General features: G+C 59.2%; 2 protein-coding genes across 3 annotated transcripts; both read left to right on the top strand.

The window, feature by feature from the left end:
• The first annotated feature begins 6,233 nt into the window (after positions 1–6,233).
• MFRP (membrane frizzled-related protein) lies at positions 6,234–11,596 on the top strand. Of its 2 annotated transcripts, XM_077893849.1 has the most exons (13): positions 6,234–6,496; positions 6,621–6,723; positions 6,835–6,948; positions 7,069–7,242; positions 7,365–7,578; positions 7,955–8,085; positions 8,214–8,339; positions 8,549–8,625; positions 8,952–9,100; positions 9,565–9,695; positions 9,839–9,970; positions 10,721–10,848; positions 10,938–11,596. In XM_077893849.1, exons 1-13 carry the CDS (start codon positions 6,443–6,445, stop codon positions 11,160–11,162), a joined length of 1,758 nt encoding a protein of 585 aa, XP_077749975.1. In that variant the 5' UTR covers positions 6,234–6,442; the 3' UTR covers positions 11,163–11,596. The 2 variants fall into 2 exon arrangements, with proteins under 2 accessions (XP_077749975.1, XP_077749976.1); XM_077893850.1 differs by lacking the exon at positions 10,721–10,848.
• A 193-nt stretch (positions 11,597–11,789) lies between these two features.
• Positions 11,790–13,588, top strand: C1QTNF5 (C1q and TNF related 5). The gene is made up of 3 exons (XM_077893851.1): positions 11,790–11,949; positions 12,197–12,449; positions 12,701–13,588. Exons 2-3 carry the CDS (start codon positions 12,236–12,238, stop codon positions 13,216–13,218), a joined length of 732 nt encoding a protein of 243 aa, XP_077749977.1. The 5' UTR covers positions 11,790–11,949; positions 12,197–12,235; the 3' UTR covers positions 13,219–13,588.
• Positions 13,589–14,700: the final 1,112 nt, after the last annotated feature.

The raw sequence follows: 14,700 nt of genomic DNA, 5'->3' as shown, positions 1-14,700 counted from the left end.
GCACCCGTCTTCACCTGGACCCCCGCTCACTGGTCCAGAAGCAAGAAAAACACCCATGAGCCAAGAGCCCTCTTAACGCTGCTAACTCCAGGGGGACAGACAAGGGGACGACTTTGAAAAGAGCTGACTTGGGTTTTTAAAAACCCAACCTTTTGTTTTTTAATTACCATAACAAGTTTTCAGACTGGAGATGCTCTCCTTCACACCTCTTCACAGCTGGGACGTTGTGCTGGTCATTTTTTTTTTTTTTTTAGTTCTTCAAATACACCTTTTCTGATGCTAGCCCCCAGTGGTGCTCGGGGGGTGTTGGCCAAGCCCCAAGCACAGCCACAGTAGACCCGGGATCTAACAAGTTTTTGGGTTTTTGTTGGTTTTTTTTTTTTTTTTTTTTTTTAAGGTTTTGGATGGAATCTAGTTGCCTCCAAGAATTGTGCCTTATAGCATTTGGGGACCAGGGGGTAACTGCCCCTCCCTGAAATATCCCTCAGCCTCTTCCCTTTTCCCCAGTGCCATGCTCAACTCCGCTGGGGGAGATGGGGGTCCTGCCCTTACCCCGGGCTTGGTTTGCATCGGTGAGGCGGAGAGGAGAGTTGGTAGAAGGAGATTTCTTCCGGTAGTGTATCAAGTTTTTCCTGCCCACTTCCTCTACGCCCCCCTGGTCTGCTCCCCAGCTGCTGGAAGGATAGCACAAGCCCCTTACCCCTAGAGCCACTCTCAACCATAATTTATTCCCTTTTAACGTGTTTTCTTCTTGACCTTCGTGCCCTCACCCCTTCTCAGAGCCTCCTAGACATAGGCCCTTTGGACCGAGTTTCTCAGGGATGCCCATGCCGCCCCTCAGCCCCTCCCGGCATTGGTCTGCAGTCCTGCCCCGGGAGCCGGAGCCTGGGTGTTGGGGGACCTCTTGCCTCAGCTGTATGATTCTCTCCCATGGGTGTGATTTTGCCCTAACTGGTTGGACATAACTCGGTGCTGAGAGAGTAAAGCTGTGCAGCACCAAGGCACGGAAGCTCGGTGCGTCCGCACAGCTGGGCCCAGCATGTGCCCCTTGGAGCCTGAAGCCTGCCAATGCTCCCAGGAGGCGGCATCAGAGAAAGACGCCCCAAGTTGAACCGGCCTGACCCCCCTCCCCACCCGTCCCAGGGAAGCCCTGTGAACCTGAGCCAAAGGGCTGATGTGCACTTGTTTACTATGTAAGCAGGAGTAGAAGAATGTCTGATGTACAGTGGAACCTTGTACAGAATAAATAATAGCTTTGAGAAGTTGGTAAGTGATGGCATCTTGATTTGGGAAGGGTCTGCACCCAGGAAGAGCTCTGAGCAGATGAGTCCCTAGGTATTTTACTGCTTCAGCCAGACCGTGAATTCCAAGTTCTCGAAAAAGTTGCCCACTCTAGTCTAAATTTTGCAACTCTACACAACTGAAATAGTACACGTTTTGAATGCTATTCATCTGGATTCACCAGTTAACATTTTGCCACATTTGTTTACGGATACTTTATTCCTGGGGGCAAAACACGTAGGGGCGAGGTGTCCCTACCCCCCCAATACTTCAGCATGCATCATCCCACATAACCTCAACACCCTCTTCACCCCTAAGAAATGTGGCACATCTGGTAGACGCTTCTTTAAATGGACCATCTGCCGTTTAACTGCTGGTGTGGACACTCGCAGTGCCCTTGACACTCAGGTGCCTGTACAGACCCGTGACGAGCTCCAGCAGAGGCTGGGCATAATGACATTTGCTCTTGGGGCAGAGTGGCTGTCCCTGAATGGGGGGGGGCGGGGGCAAGATTTGGCACTTGATAAACGAGAGACTTCAGCTTGCCCTGTTAATACCTAGAAAGAGCTGCTTTTACAATAAAGGTTTCCTTCCCCGAAGTGCGTTTTTTCAAGATTTAAAACAGATGTAACCCTTTAAAGAGATTGCCTCTTTGGGGCACTCAGGGACCTGTCTCCTTCGGTTTTTTAATTCTTAGTATTATTCAGATTTTCTATTTCTGCCGCTGATTTTAGAACTCTGGAAGCTGAAGCCTCCACCAGCTGAGTATTTTATCAGGATTTTTCCTAACTGCCTCCCTGCTCCAGACACTAAAAAATCAAGGCCTGTCTGTTCCGTCTTTGCTGAGACAGCAGTGCCTGCTGTCAGACTCACATCATGGGGTGAGACCGTCGTGGGATCATTTCTTCTGGGCGTTCCCCAGGAGTGGGAAAAACAGTGACTCAAACCCTGGTATTTCTCCCTGGCCTGCCCTGGAAGTGGCCTGACCCAGGATAAGATTTTTAAAGGCAGCTGCTTTCCCCAAAACTACAGGTGAACAGCGTGGTCTTTACAATGGAAAAAGGCGCCTGGCAAAGGGGATGGGTGAGCCCCAAATCAGTGTACCTTGCCGCACGTCTCTCTTGACCAGTTTTTCACTGGATGTGGAAGCCACCTGTGCATTTCTGTTGTCTTCCACAGGGGAGCAGAGGGCTATGGGTAATGTCAAGGGCAGGGGTTCAGCTCACTCCACCCTTGCTCCCCAGCTCTCCCTTCCGTACTTAACCTGTGGCTTTCTCATTCCCATGGCAACAGGTCTGGGTGCTACACAGATCTCAAACACAATCTGTCCCCATGTTTCTTTATCCATCAGCTTTGCCTCCTAGCAACTGGGATTTCTTCCCCCATTCTTTGCTTGCCTTCCAGCAGGCCTCCCCCTGGGGAGGAAAGGGGGGGCTCTCCCCTCTGCAACTGTTCTTGTGTGACCTTGAGCAAGAACTTCCCTCTTGCTGGGCCTTGTGCCTCATCTGCATTAAGGAGATTGGACCTGGAAGTTCTCAGTTCAAGTGTCTTCCTCCTAAGTCACTTCTCTATAAATACACGCCTCAAAGTCCCAAGTGAGGGGGCCTTTCATGCCTCTGGTTCCAGTTTAAAGAGTTACTCTAGATTTTTTTTAATGACCAGTGCTCAGAAGATACATATTTCTTTCCGTAAAGCGTCAGAGTCAGGACCGTAGAGGTCACCTTGTCCATATTCTCATTTTGCCAGTGAGGACACAAGCACTAGAGAAGGCTGACTCAAGTCCCCTGGTTTGTCAAAGGCAGAGGCAGGACAATTCTCATTTCCATCTCAGTACTCTGACTTCTGGGTGAATAATTGACAGCCTCTTCAGGACTTTCTGCAGCAAATTTTCCAACCTTGTGTCTGTTAGGAACTGAGCTGAACAGCAGGAACAGCTGAACCCCCTGACTCAGTACTTCCACACACACCCAAGAGCAAAACCACAATCTGTCCCACACCTAGCCCCCAGCAGGGTCGGCACCAGGCACCTCTGAGGACCCCTGCCCTTTGTCGCTCTAGAGGCAGAAACGAGCACCTGAGCAGGAGGCAGCAGGCAGCAGAGAGATTTGCATTTACAGTCCAAGCAAATTACTTAATTGCTCTGAGCCTCAGTTTCCTCCTCTGTAATCCGAGCATAACAATACCTACTCAGAGTTGTGTCAGGAACATACTAGGTATTCAAATGTCCACCTCCTACACACACACACACATTTCCAGGACTGTGCCATCAACATCCACATTCTCTTAGTGGCTGATGCTCAGGCAATGTTTGGTTCCCCAGCCTCTCAGGATGCTGTTTCTTCTTTTCGCCTCCAAACAACATGCAATAAAGGCTCAGGAATGCAAAGTAAGTATAGCATTGCCCAAACCAGAATCAGTGAAGCAGAACCACAGAAGGGAGGATCCAAATCCAAGGGACGAGCATTTCTAATTTCCTGATATTTTGCTGTAGCCTGTCTCTTGGAGATCACGGAAGGCCGGCTGGGATCAAGCTGCCATCTTCCAGGCTCCTAGAGCTTGAGATGATCCAGAAACCAGGGGATGAGGGTCAAGGCTAGGGCTGGCAGTGGACAAGGGGAACGAGAGGAGCAGGATTGACGGTTCCTAATGTACACCGCTGGTGCTGGCCCTCGGAACAAGGAAGGAAAGCATTCTCCATCTGGACACTTGTCTTTAGTAGGAAGGACACGGCATGTTCCAGGGACAAAGAAGAGGCTGGTCTGGCTGAAGTGGAAGTTTGAGGTAGCAAATTAGCAGGAGAGAAAGCTGGAGAGCGGGAGGTCCCAGAATGTTCTAGCCAACCTCCGGCTGGCCTCACCCTTCCTGGTGGCAGAAGAGCCACAGGGATGGGCAGCCCCGGTGGTGCAGCGGTTTAGCGCCACCTGCAGCCCAGGGCCTGATCCTGGAGTCCCGGGATCGAGTCTCAGGTCGGGCTCCCTGCACGGAGCCTGCTTCTGTCTCTCTCTCTCTCTCTCTCTCTCTGTCACTCATGAATAAATAAATAAAATATTTTTAAAAAAAGAAGAGCCACAGGGAGTCAAGGAGAGAGAACCATGTGTGGGTCAGCGTGGGGGAGCTACAGGGAGCCGCCCTCTCAGTAATACAAGCAGAAGCCCAAGAGAGCTAGAAATCACTGGGGTATCTCTCAAGTTCCCCTTACCCAGAGGATGGGCAATGGCAAAGCCATGGCAAGAGAAGCTTCCCGCACAGCCTCTGGAAACCTGTCCTGTGTGCTCACAAATGAAAAGGAAATAAGGGAGCACTTGGGTGGCTCAGTGGTTGAGCATCTACCTTTGGCTCAGTCGTGATCCTGGGGTCCTGGGATCAAGTCCCGCCTCGGGCTCCTCGTGGGGAGCCTGCTTCTCCCTCTCCCTGTGCTTCTGCCTCTCTCTGTGTGTCTCTCATGAATAAATAATTTAATATAACTTTTTAAAAGAAAAGGCAAATAAGATCTTAATAAGATCAAATAAGATCTTAGCATCATGATGTAAATACTTTTGACTTCTCAAACCCTCTGAAAGCTGTCCCCATCCAAGGGTCCAAGAAAAATGGCTTGCCCCCCAAAACAGGGCCCCCCAGGAGATGACTGGAGAAGAGCCTGTGGGTGAAGGGTCCCCCCACCCCAAGTATGAGGACAGCAGCCTGAGCATCACAGAATCTGCTGCCTCTGTTTCCTCTCCCCACTCCGGGTTCCTCTGTTCCCTGCTGTCGCTGTCGCCACAAGCCTGGGCCCCAGCAGAGGAAGACAGGTGTGTCCTGGAAGGCACGTACCTTGGGTTTCCCCGGCCCTGGATTCGAGTCTTGCCTCTGTATCGCACCGGCCACTTGGCCTTGGGAAGCCTCGGTGCCGTCGTCTGTGAATTGTTGCACTTCTCCGCAGCCGCGTGACCTAAGGAGGGAAACAACCCGCGAGGCCTCTTGCCCGGGCCGACTGCGTAACGTCCTGCCAAGAGTAGCCTCCCTCGGGATCCCTGGGTGGCGCAGCGGTTTGGCACCTGCCTTTGGCCCAGGGCGCGATCCTGGAGACCCGGGATCGAATCCCACGTCGGACTCCCGGTGCATGAAGCCTGCTTCTCCCTCTGCCTGTGTCTCTGCCTCTCTCTCTCTCTCTCTCTCTCTCTCTCAATCTCTATCATTAAAAAAAAAAAAAAAAAGAGTAGCCTCCCTCATCGCGCCCTGCCCGACCCGGCCGAGCATGGCTAACACGAAGCCCCCCGCTTTGTCCCCGAGGACTGCTGGGCCAGGCTGGGGTTTTCCAAGAGAATGTCGTCGCCGTGGAAGAGGCATGAAGGGGTCTAGCTTGCGGAGGGCGGGTTTTCTATCCCGCAGCAGCAGATGGCACCAAGTGCCAGACTCGATGACACCAAGCTTAGCAGAGGGCCTGCCCGGCCCACCTGTCCGAGGACTCGGCACCCCTTCCGCTCTGCGCAGGCCGGGGGGCCCCAGGAAGAGGCGGCCAGCCCCTCCTGCTCCCGGTCACGGCGACACATGCTCCCTGTACCGCTTCTCTCCCGGGCCACACAGATACTGTCACGGGGACTCCCAAAGACCCAGGCTTGGCCCCAGGCCCCAGGCCCCGGACGGGAGGGCGGCAGGGTTTGCCTGGAGCCCTCAGGGCTCGTAGGCCTTCCAGCGGCCAAACCCTCCACCCGGCTCCCAGGCGCCCTCGTGCCTGCATTGTCCTCCTTCCCTCCAGGCGCCCCTCAAGTGCTCACTCAACACTTTGGGGGAAGTTAGGAAAGTAGGAAAGGGGGAGTCACCCACACACACAGAGCACCTACTCTCCTCTGTGGGATGCGGGGTGTTCTCAGCCACCGCCTGTGCCTTTAAGGACGGCTGCCCAGGGCCAAGCCCTTGACCTTAGCATCCTCAGCTGAGTTGGATTAAGGGACCATTTCATGCCTTTGCGAATTCCTCCGGCTGCTTCCCTGGCGCAGGGACAGAGGAGCCAGGAGCCTGAACCCAGCGGCCAAGGGCAGTCTGAGCGTCGGTCTGGTGCAGCTGCCCCTTCCCAAAGGGAGCAGAAGCTGCCCCTCAGAGAGGCTTCTGGGGTCAGGGAGGGGCCCTTGGCGGCCTCAGGCCATCACAGGGACTCTCCAAGAGCCATGCAGAGCCCCGAGCCATGAAGGAATGCTCAGATGTCGTCCTGTGTGTGGAGGTGACAGGGCTGAGCAAGGTAAGGGTCCCGTGGGACAGCTCTCCCAGGACCCAGATCCCCGCCTAGGGCTGGCCGTGCCCAGGGACGTGCCAGCCAGGCAGTGCCGCCGCTGGCCCTCCACCCTCAAGTCTTTCCCTTTCAGACTGAGTTCTGCAATCCTGCTTTTGAGCCTGAATCAGGGCCACCGTGCCCTCCAGCGGCCTTCCGGGAGGATGCCAGCAGCGGCGTCCCAGCTCCCTGGCACGGTAACCATCTCGGGGAGCGACCCAGGGGAGGACAGAGAGGCCCAGGAGCTGAGGACAGTGTGAGGGTTGCCTAAGGAGCTCTCAGAATGCCATCCTGCCCCCCACCCGCAGGTCGGCGCCCCCGAGGGCTGCAGCCAGACTGCCACTTCTCCTGGCTGTGCGTCCTCCTGCTGGCCAGCCTGCTCCTCCTGCTGCTCGGGCTGCTGGTGGCCATCATCCTAGGCCGTGAGTACCACGCCCTGCTTGGGAGGAGGACTTTGGAATGAGATTCCATGAGCCACTCGATCTGTCGCCTCTGGGGATCCAGGTCCTCTGAACCCCACTCCCCCATCTTCCCACCTCTAGAGTTTCGGGCTACAGCCCTGTCCGGGGCCTCCTCTCACCCACTGCCTGCCGAAGGCCTGACCCCCAACACGACCACCAACCCCACTGCTCCCTCCACCACCACCATCTCTCCGGCATCTGGGGACCCTAAAGGACAGCTGGAGGAGGCAGGCATGAGCCCCTCCCCCACGGCCAGTGAGTACCCAGGACAATCTTCCTGGAGAAGAGCCCAAGATATCAGGAGGGGAGGGCAGGGGCCAGGAAGAGGAAACTTGGAAATCCTTTCAACCTCGGAACTCTAATCTTCATCTCTGCAGCCTGTGGGGGCCTCCTTCCTGGCCCGAGGGGCTTCTTCAGCAGCCCCAACTACCCAGACCCTTACCCACCCAACGCCCACTGTGTGTGGCACATCCAGGTGGCCACAGACCAAGCCATACAGCTCAAGATCGAAGCGCTCAGCATGGAGAGCGTGGCCTCCTGTCTTTTTGATCGCTTGGAAATCTCCCCTGAGCCTGAAGGACCCCTCCTCAGGTGGGTCCCTCCGCCCCCAGGATACTCACCCCTGCCCTGTGCCACTGTCTAGAGGACAGAGCCAGGGAGCAGCAGTGGGAAAGACTGGACTGGGAGGAAGCTGAGAGACCCAACCTGGGCCCAGCTCTGCCACCAGCCTGCTGTATGACCTCGGGAAGGTCGCCTTCCCCCACCTATGTGGCCCATGAACAAATGCCACAAGGATGGACATGCAGGTCAGGAGAGTCAGAGCTCCCTGGGACATGAAAGGATGCCTTCTGACCCCACTGTCACCAGGCCAGGGCTTGAGGAAAGAGGACTGCGGGGCCCAGGCAGCCTCCACCCCGGCTGGCCCCGAGCTCTGAGCCTCCAACACCCCCACCCTGGCTTCTTGCAGAGTGTGTGGGAGGGTGCCTCCCCCAACACTCAACACCAACGCCAGCCACCTCCGGGTGGCCTTCGTCTCCGACAGCAGTGTGGAAGGATCTGGTTTCCATGCCTGGTACCAGGCTGTGACTCCTGGGAATGGTGAGTGTTTTCCCACCGTGTCTCTGGCTGCCTCTCAAGGGTCCCCTCCCCTCCCCTCCAGACACGCCCAGCCCTGGCAAAAGGGGTGCCAACTCTGGGAGTTTCTGAATGCAGACACCCGTCCCCAGGGAGCTGTGCTGAGGACGAGTTCCCCTGTGACCAGCTCGTCTGCCTGCTGCCTGACTCAGTGTGCGATGGTTTTGCCAACTGCGCTGATGGCAGTGATGAGACCAACTGCAGTGCCAAGTTCTTGGGTACGGGCCCTGCCGGGTGCAGGGCGGGTACTGTCCTCGGGCATCCGATCCAGGTTCGGCCTGGGCTCCCCAGCTCTGGCCCAGCCCCAAGCTTGCCTGGATGTTCTTCTGGCCCAGACGTGCTTCCTCAAGGGCCTGGCCAAAACTCTCCCCTGCGGTTCCTGCTGGCCCAGACCCTGGCAAACTCATGAGCCTCCTCCTCTCTGCAGGGTGTGGGGGGAATCTGACCGGGCTCCAGGGTACTTTCTCCGCTCCTGGCTACCTGCAGCGGTACCCTCACCAACAGGTAAGCCGGTGCACCACAGGGAGGGGGATGTGGCACCTGCGGGCACACCTGTGATGGGGAACAGCATGGGAGACACTGCCTGGTTCTTGCAGGGGTCAGAGCTCAAACAGGCAGCAAGGGAACAGTTTTTAGAGCTTACCAGGTAGCCAGGTGTTCCTGGGCTGGGTAACCGTCTCTCGGAGAGCAGAGGAGTTAAAAGGCCCATCCACCACCAGTGCGAGAGCTGGGTGGGCCACCGCCAGCCGCTCCCTACCCGGCCTGCAGCTGGATGCCCAGCTCAGGACGGGAGACGCAGCCTGAGCGACCCCATCCGTGCCCTCCCCCAGCTCTGCACCTGGCACATCTCGGTGCCTGCGGGACACGGCCTGGGACTGCAATTCCACAACTTCAGCCTGGAAGCCCAGGACGAGTGCAAGCTGGACTACGTGGCCGTGTACGAGACCAGCGACTCAGGGGCCCTTGGCCTCCTGGGCAGGTAGCCGCTGAGCAGCAGCCCCGGAGAAACTCTGACGGGCAAGGCCTCCTGCAGATTGACCCTGCTCTCTCCCTGGCTTCCATCGCCTTCTGCTCTAAGCCAGAGGCCTCTTCACCGTCACCGGAGGAAGAGTCTTGTTCTTCCTTAGCCCAAAACCTTTGCTTCGTGTTGCCCTGTGCACAAGGTCATTTTCCTGTGCCCTCCCTGCCTGGCTCTCCTGCCCCGTGGGGCCCACTCCCGCTTCCCCTCAAACCCTCGCTGGTTTTTCTCATCGCCAACTGGCTCGAGTCCACCATTTGCTTAAGGCTTTGCCCACTAAATATGTGGCACTAAGTTCCCTGAGTCAGCAGCCCTGTGTCCCATCCCCACTGACACCGCCCAGAGCACCAGCTCAGAGTGAGGCCCGTGGGAGCACCCCGGAGGTTCAGGGCCCCCTGCCCAGGTCTGCTCTCTGCCTCGGGCAGGTTCTGCGGAGCGGAGCCACCACCTCGCCTCATCTCCTCGCACCAGCACCTGGTGGTGCTCTTTAGGACGGACCGTGGCATCAGCAGTGGTGGCTTCTCTGCCACCTACCAGGCCCTCAATGCCACAGAGAGTAGGTGTCCCTGGGTGAGCGGGTGTGGGCCACAGAAGCTCCTCCAGGAGAACGAGGAAGGGCTCCAGATCCCAGTCAGGGGACCGTGAAGGCAGGGTAGGGGCACAGGTGTGTCCCCACTGCCATGCCTGCTCTGCCTATAGATCCCTGTGGGCCGGGAGAGTTCTCCTGCCATGATGGAGGATGTAAGAGTCTGCAGTGGACGTGTGACACATGGAGACACTGCACAGACAGCAGTGATGACAGTTGCAGCAGCCCCTTGTTCCCACCTCCAGGTGAGAAGTGCACCCCAGAGCACCATAGGCAGGGCCTGGCAGGCCAGGGCAGGCTGGGGATCCGGTCACAGAAACCCCACTGCCATGCTTCATAACAGCCCACCCCTGTCCTCCCTGATGGGGGGACTCAGGATCCTGACCCTGGAGCTACACCACAGAGTCCGGGAGGGATTCTCACATGGTGGGGGCAATTGTACTTAATGTCACCAGGGAAGTGGGAATCTGGGAGTCGATGGCTGGGGTTTCGAGAACCAGCCCAGCCTCGTCACTCAGCACCCTCTGCACAGCCCACCTCAGAGAGGAAGGTGAGGGGCACCTGGCTGGCTTGGTTGGTAGAGTATGTAACTCTTGATCTTGGGGTCATGAGTTTAAGCCCCACCTTGGGTGTGGAGCCTACTTAAAAAAAGAAGAAGCAGATGATGATGATGATGATGATGATGATGATGATGGAGGCAAGGATAGGGGACAGGGGAGTTCCTTTCAGATGCCCAGCAGGCCCTGCCAATGTCGGTGACCCACACTCCCGAGGTCAAAGAGACACCTGCATGATGCCCAGGGCCAGCGAAGGATGTTCGGGCAGGCTCTCGAGGATAACGGGCACCCACGACGTGCACAGAGCATCTCCGTGCACGTTATCTCCTTTGATTCCCGCAACAGCCCCCATCTGACCCTGAGCGAGTGGTTAGGGGACTTGCCCCAGGTCAGAAGCCAGGGTACCCCCACAGTGATTCTCCCCTCCCACCCCCGCAGAGCTGGCCTGTGAGCCTGTCCAGGTGGAGATGTGCACCGGCCTGAGCTACAACACCACGGCCTTCCCTAACGTCTGGGTGGGCATGGCCACCCAGGAGGAGGTGGTGGAGATCCTCAGAGGTTACAAGGTGCTCTGGGCAGAGATTAGGAGGGACCCCCAGATGTGGAGGGAGCCTAGGGAGTGGGGTGCCTGAGGGCTGATCTCCTCCTTCCACAGAGCCTGACAAGTCTGCCCTGCTACCAGAACTTCCGGAGGCTCCTCTGCGGGCTGCTTGTGCCCCACTGCACCCCCACAGGCAGCGTCCTGCCCCCCTGCCGCTCTGTCTGCCAGGAGGCGGAGCGCCAGTGCCAGTCTGGCCTGGCTCTACTGGGTACCCCCTGGCCTTTCAACTGCAACAGGCTACCTGAGGCGGCTGGCCTGGAGGCTTGTGCCCAACCCTGACCCTGAAGCAGGCCCCTGCCCTCTGCCTGCCGGTCCAGCTTTGCCTGTCAGGGCGGGCAGGCAGGGGACTCTCCCCATCCTCTCTGGAGCCTCCCAGGGAGGGGAAGAGAAGTCCTCGGCAGGGCTAATGGAAGCTTCCCTGCCCTTTACTTCCCCAGCTCCACTGAGCCACTGAGCCACCGACCGTGAGGAGTGCTTCCCATCTGAGCGCCACCTCCAATCTCGTGCCTTCCCTTTGCCACCTACTTTCTCAAGTTCTCCATCACCTGCCTTCTGACTCTTTCATTTATTCAACAAAACTGTACCGAGTGCCTAGGCATGTGGCAGGCCCTGCCTGTTCGGGTCCCAGGGATCCAGCTGTCCTTCCGCCTCTAGAACTCTGCCCTCTGGGTTCTCAGCTTCTACTTCCCGGGACTGGGCCTGTCCCTGGTCCCTGGCATCGCAGCATCTCTCCTTGCGGCTCCTCGGAGCAGCGGGTGTCCCGGCGTCTGTCTCACAGCCCTGCCTCTCTGGGCCCGGCTGAGACTCCCCCTCCCTTCTCCCCCAAGCCTTGGCCGGCGGCCGGGCGACACCACGAGTTATTTCCCTGCTATTTCCCGGCCGGGAGCTCCTGGCCCCTGAACAACTGGTTTCCTCTTGGAGTCTGGGAGGAGCGGAGCGGAGCCGGCAGGGAGCGAACCCGGACCGGGGGGACGCCGAGGGCAGGGGACGAGCGCAGGGGCGGGGCAGGGTCAGCCGGAGGGTCCGGAGCAGCGAGCGCCCGAAGGAGGCCGGGGAGCCGGGAGGGGTGAGTGTGGCGGGGGACGGGCGGGGGTGGGGACGGCAGGGCCCGGGTGGGGGGAGCCGCCAGCCTCTCCCGCCGCCCCCGCCCCGGCGCCCTCGGTCCCGGCCCTGGGGGCGCCTCTCCCGCTGCCCCGCGGCCGCTCAGCCTCAGGCGGGTGGCGCTGGGGTGGGGACCCGGTGGGCCGCGCCGGGGCGGGGAGCGAGCCGGCCCGGGCTTCTGGGTCCCGACTCCCGTCCCGCCCGGCCCGCAGACTGCGAGACCCGGCGGCCGGAGCGCCCGTGCCAGCGCCATGAGGCCGCTCGTCGCCCTGCTGCTCCTGGGCCTGGCGGCCGGCTCGGCCCCGCTGGACGACAACAAGATCCCCAGCCTGTGCCCGGGGCACCCCGGGCTTCCCGGCACGCCGGGCCACCACGGCAGCCAGGGCCTGCCCGGCAGGGACGGCCGCGACGGCCGCGACGGCGCGCCCGGGGCTCCGGGAGAGAAAGGCGAGGGCGGGAGGCCGGGTAAGCAGGCGGCGGGGTCGCCGTCGGCCGGGCGGAGGGCCGGGGCTCGGGGTCCCGCCAGGGGGCGCCGCGGGCTCGGGGCTCGGGGCTCGGGGCTCGGGGCTCGGGCTCCCGGAGCGGGGCGGGTGGCGCAGCGCGCGGCCCGGGGACCCTCTGGGGGCGGGCAGGGCCGGCAGGGCGGGGAGGGGGCCGGGGGCCGCCGCCGCCGCCGCGCTCGCCCCTGACCGCGCCCCGCGCCCCGCACCCCGCAGGACTGCCGGGGCCGCGGGGGGAGCCCGGGCCGAGAGGAGAGGCGGGACCCGCGGGGGCCACCGGGCCGGCCGGCGAGTGCTCCGTGCCCCCGCGCTCCGCCTTCAGCGCCAAGCGCTCCGAGAGCCGGGTGCCTCCGCCGTCCGACGCGCCCCTACCCTTCGACCGCGTGCTGGTGAACGAGCAGGGACACTACGACGCCGCCACCGGCAAGTTCACCTGCCAGGTGCCCGGGGTCTACTACTTCGCGGTCCACGCCACCGTCTACCGGGCTAGCCTGCAGTTCGATCTGGTCAAGAATGGCGAGTCCATCGCCTCTTTCTTCCAGTTTTTTGGGGGGTGGCCCAAACCAGCCTCGCTGTCAGGGGGCGCCATGGTGAGGCTGGAGCCAGAGGACCAGGTGTGGGTGCAGGTGGGCGTGGGCGATTACATTGGCATCTATGCCAGCATCAAGACAGACAGCACCTTCTCGGGATTTCTGGTGTATTCTGACTGGCACAACTCCCCCGTCTTTGCTTGATGCCCGCTGCAAAGTGAGCTCAACCTCTCTCACTCCTAGGGGGGGAGAGTGTGACAGTGACAGCCACACCATCCGGGAGGGCTGGCCCCCCTGGGGATGTTGTGAATGACTCCGTCCTGCTGCTGTCAGAGAACGGGGACAGAGGCTGTCTGAGATCGGGGCTGGCAGTCTGGGGCAGCGGCTGGATTTCTGCCCAAAACCAAAGGAGCACTCTGTGCTGGCAGGTGTAGGTCCCCATTTGCTCTGGCCCGGGGACCCTAGAGGCAGGGTGCCCTCTTCCTGGTGCTCTGTTTCTCTGGGTCCTCCTTGTCCCTCCTATTCCTGGGCCCTTTTCTCAGAGATTATTCAATAAATCAACAACAAAAAAATCCTTCTGGCTCAGGCTTTCTTCTTTACCGGTGAGAATGCCCTGGTTGTGAGGATGGGGGAGGGGAGAGGGAGCCCTGGGGAGGATGTGCAGGGCGGTGGTCAGGCAGAAGGAAGAGCTCCTGGGCTGGATGAGTCATGCAGCAGGAGATACAGGAAACAGGCCCAGGTGAATGAGAAGCCGCTCCATTGAGCTGCTGCCTAAGTTGTGTTGGATGTGTGCAGGAGTGCTTGGCTGAGGATGCCTTGGCACCGGGCCCTGGCCACCTTTATTCTAACTCAAAGATGTCATATGAACTGGGCAGGGGCTACCTTCACCATTCACACCCCTACCCTGATCAACATAAAGGATCCCAGGGTTTGCACCTATGACTGCTCTGGCTGCCTGCCTGGTCTCTGGATAACTGGAACGCTATTCTTTGGTCCCCCCCTGCCAGGGAAGTGGTGTGTTCCTGGGTGGCTTAGAGGAAAGTAGTTTCTGAGTTGAGCACAAGAGGGCGTCCCAACTCCAGAATGCAGCAAAAATCCCAGGGAGCTTGAGCTCCTGACTGCCAGGGTAGTTAGGGGAAGGACGGGTATTGAGGTCTGCCAATGTAATTCCAGATGGGGGTGCGGAAAAAGGGGGTCCTTTGCTTCCAGTTCAGGAAGTTTATCTTCTCTCATAAAATGTTTATCCTCACATTAAACAGAGACTGGAAGGAGCCGAGCCTTCCCTTGCTCAGCGCCCTCTGTAAGGTTGGGGAGGGATGGGGGGAGAGGCCCTCCCCAGGCCTCCCAACTCCAAGATAGATGTGGGGAACTCCCCCCACCGTGCAGGGGATAGCCTGGGTGGGCCGCGCCACCAAGTCTGAGGCTAGCCACAAAGCCCCTTCAAGGCTCCCCTCCTCTGACCTTCAGAAGCCAGCTCAGCCCCACCCCCAGCCCATGACTAACAATCCAGGGTTTGCCAGACCCACAATCAGTTCAGCCTCTCAACCCCAGAGAATGCGGAGGGGCCTCTTCTCAGTTTCTTCCTGACCTACTCTAATTCCCTCTCTCCCACCCCCACCGCCCAACCACCCAACAGTTTCCAGAAGGCTGCCCCTGGCATTATGCTCCTAGATTTAACATACAATT

This window comes from Canis aureus, chromosome 3 (genome assembly GCF_053574225.1).
Source record: "Canis aureus isolate CA01 chromosome 3, VMU_Caureus_v.1.0, whole genome shotgun sequence".
Lineage (NCBI taxonomy): Eukaryota > Metazoa > Chordata > Mammalia > Carnivora > Canidae > Canis > Canis aureus.
This window is presented reverse-complemented; position numbering and strand designations above follow the sequence as displayed.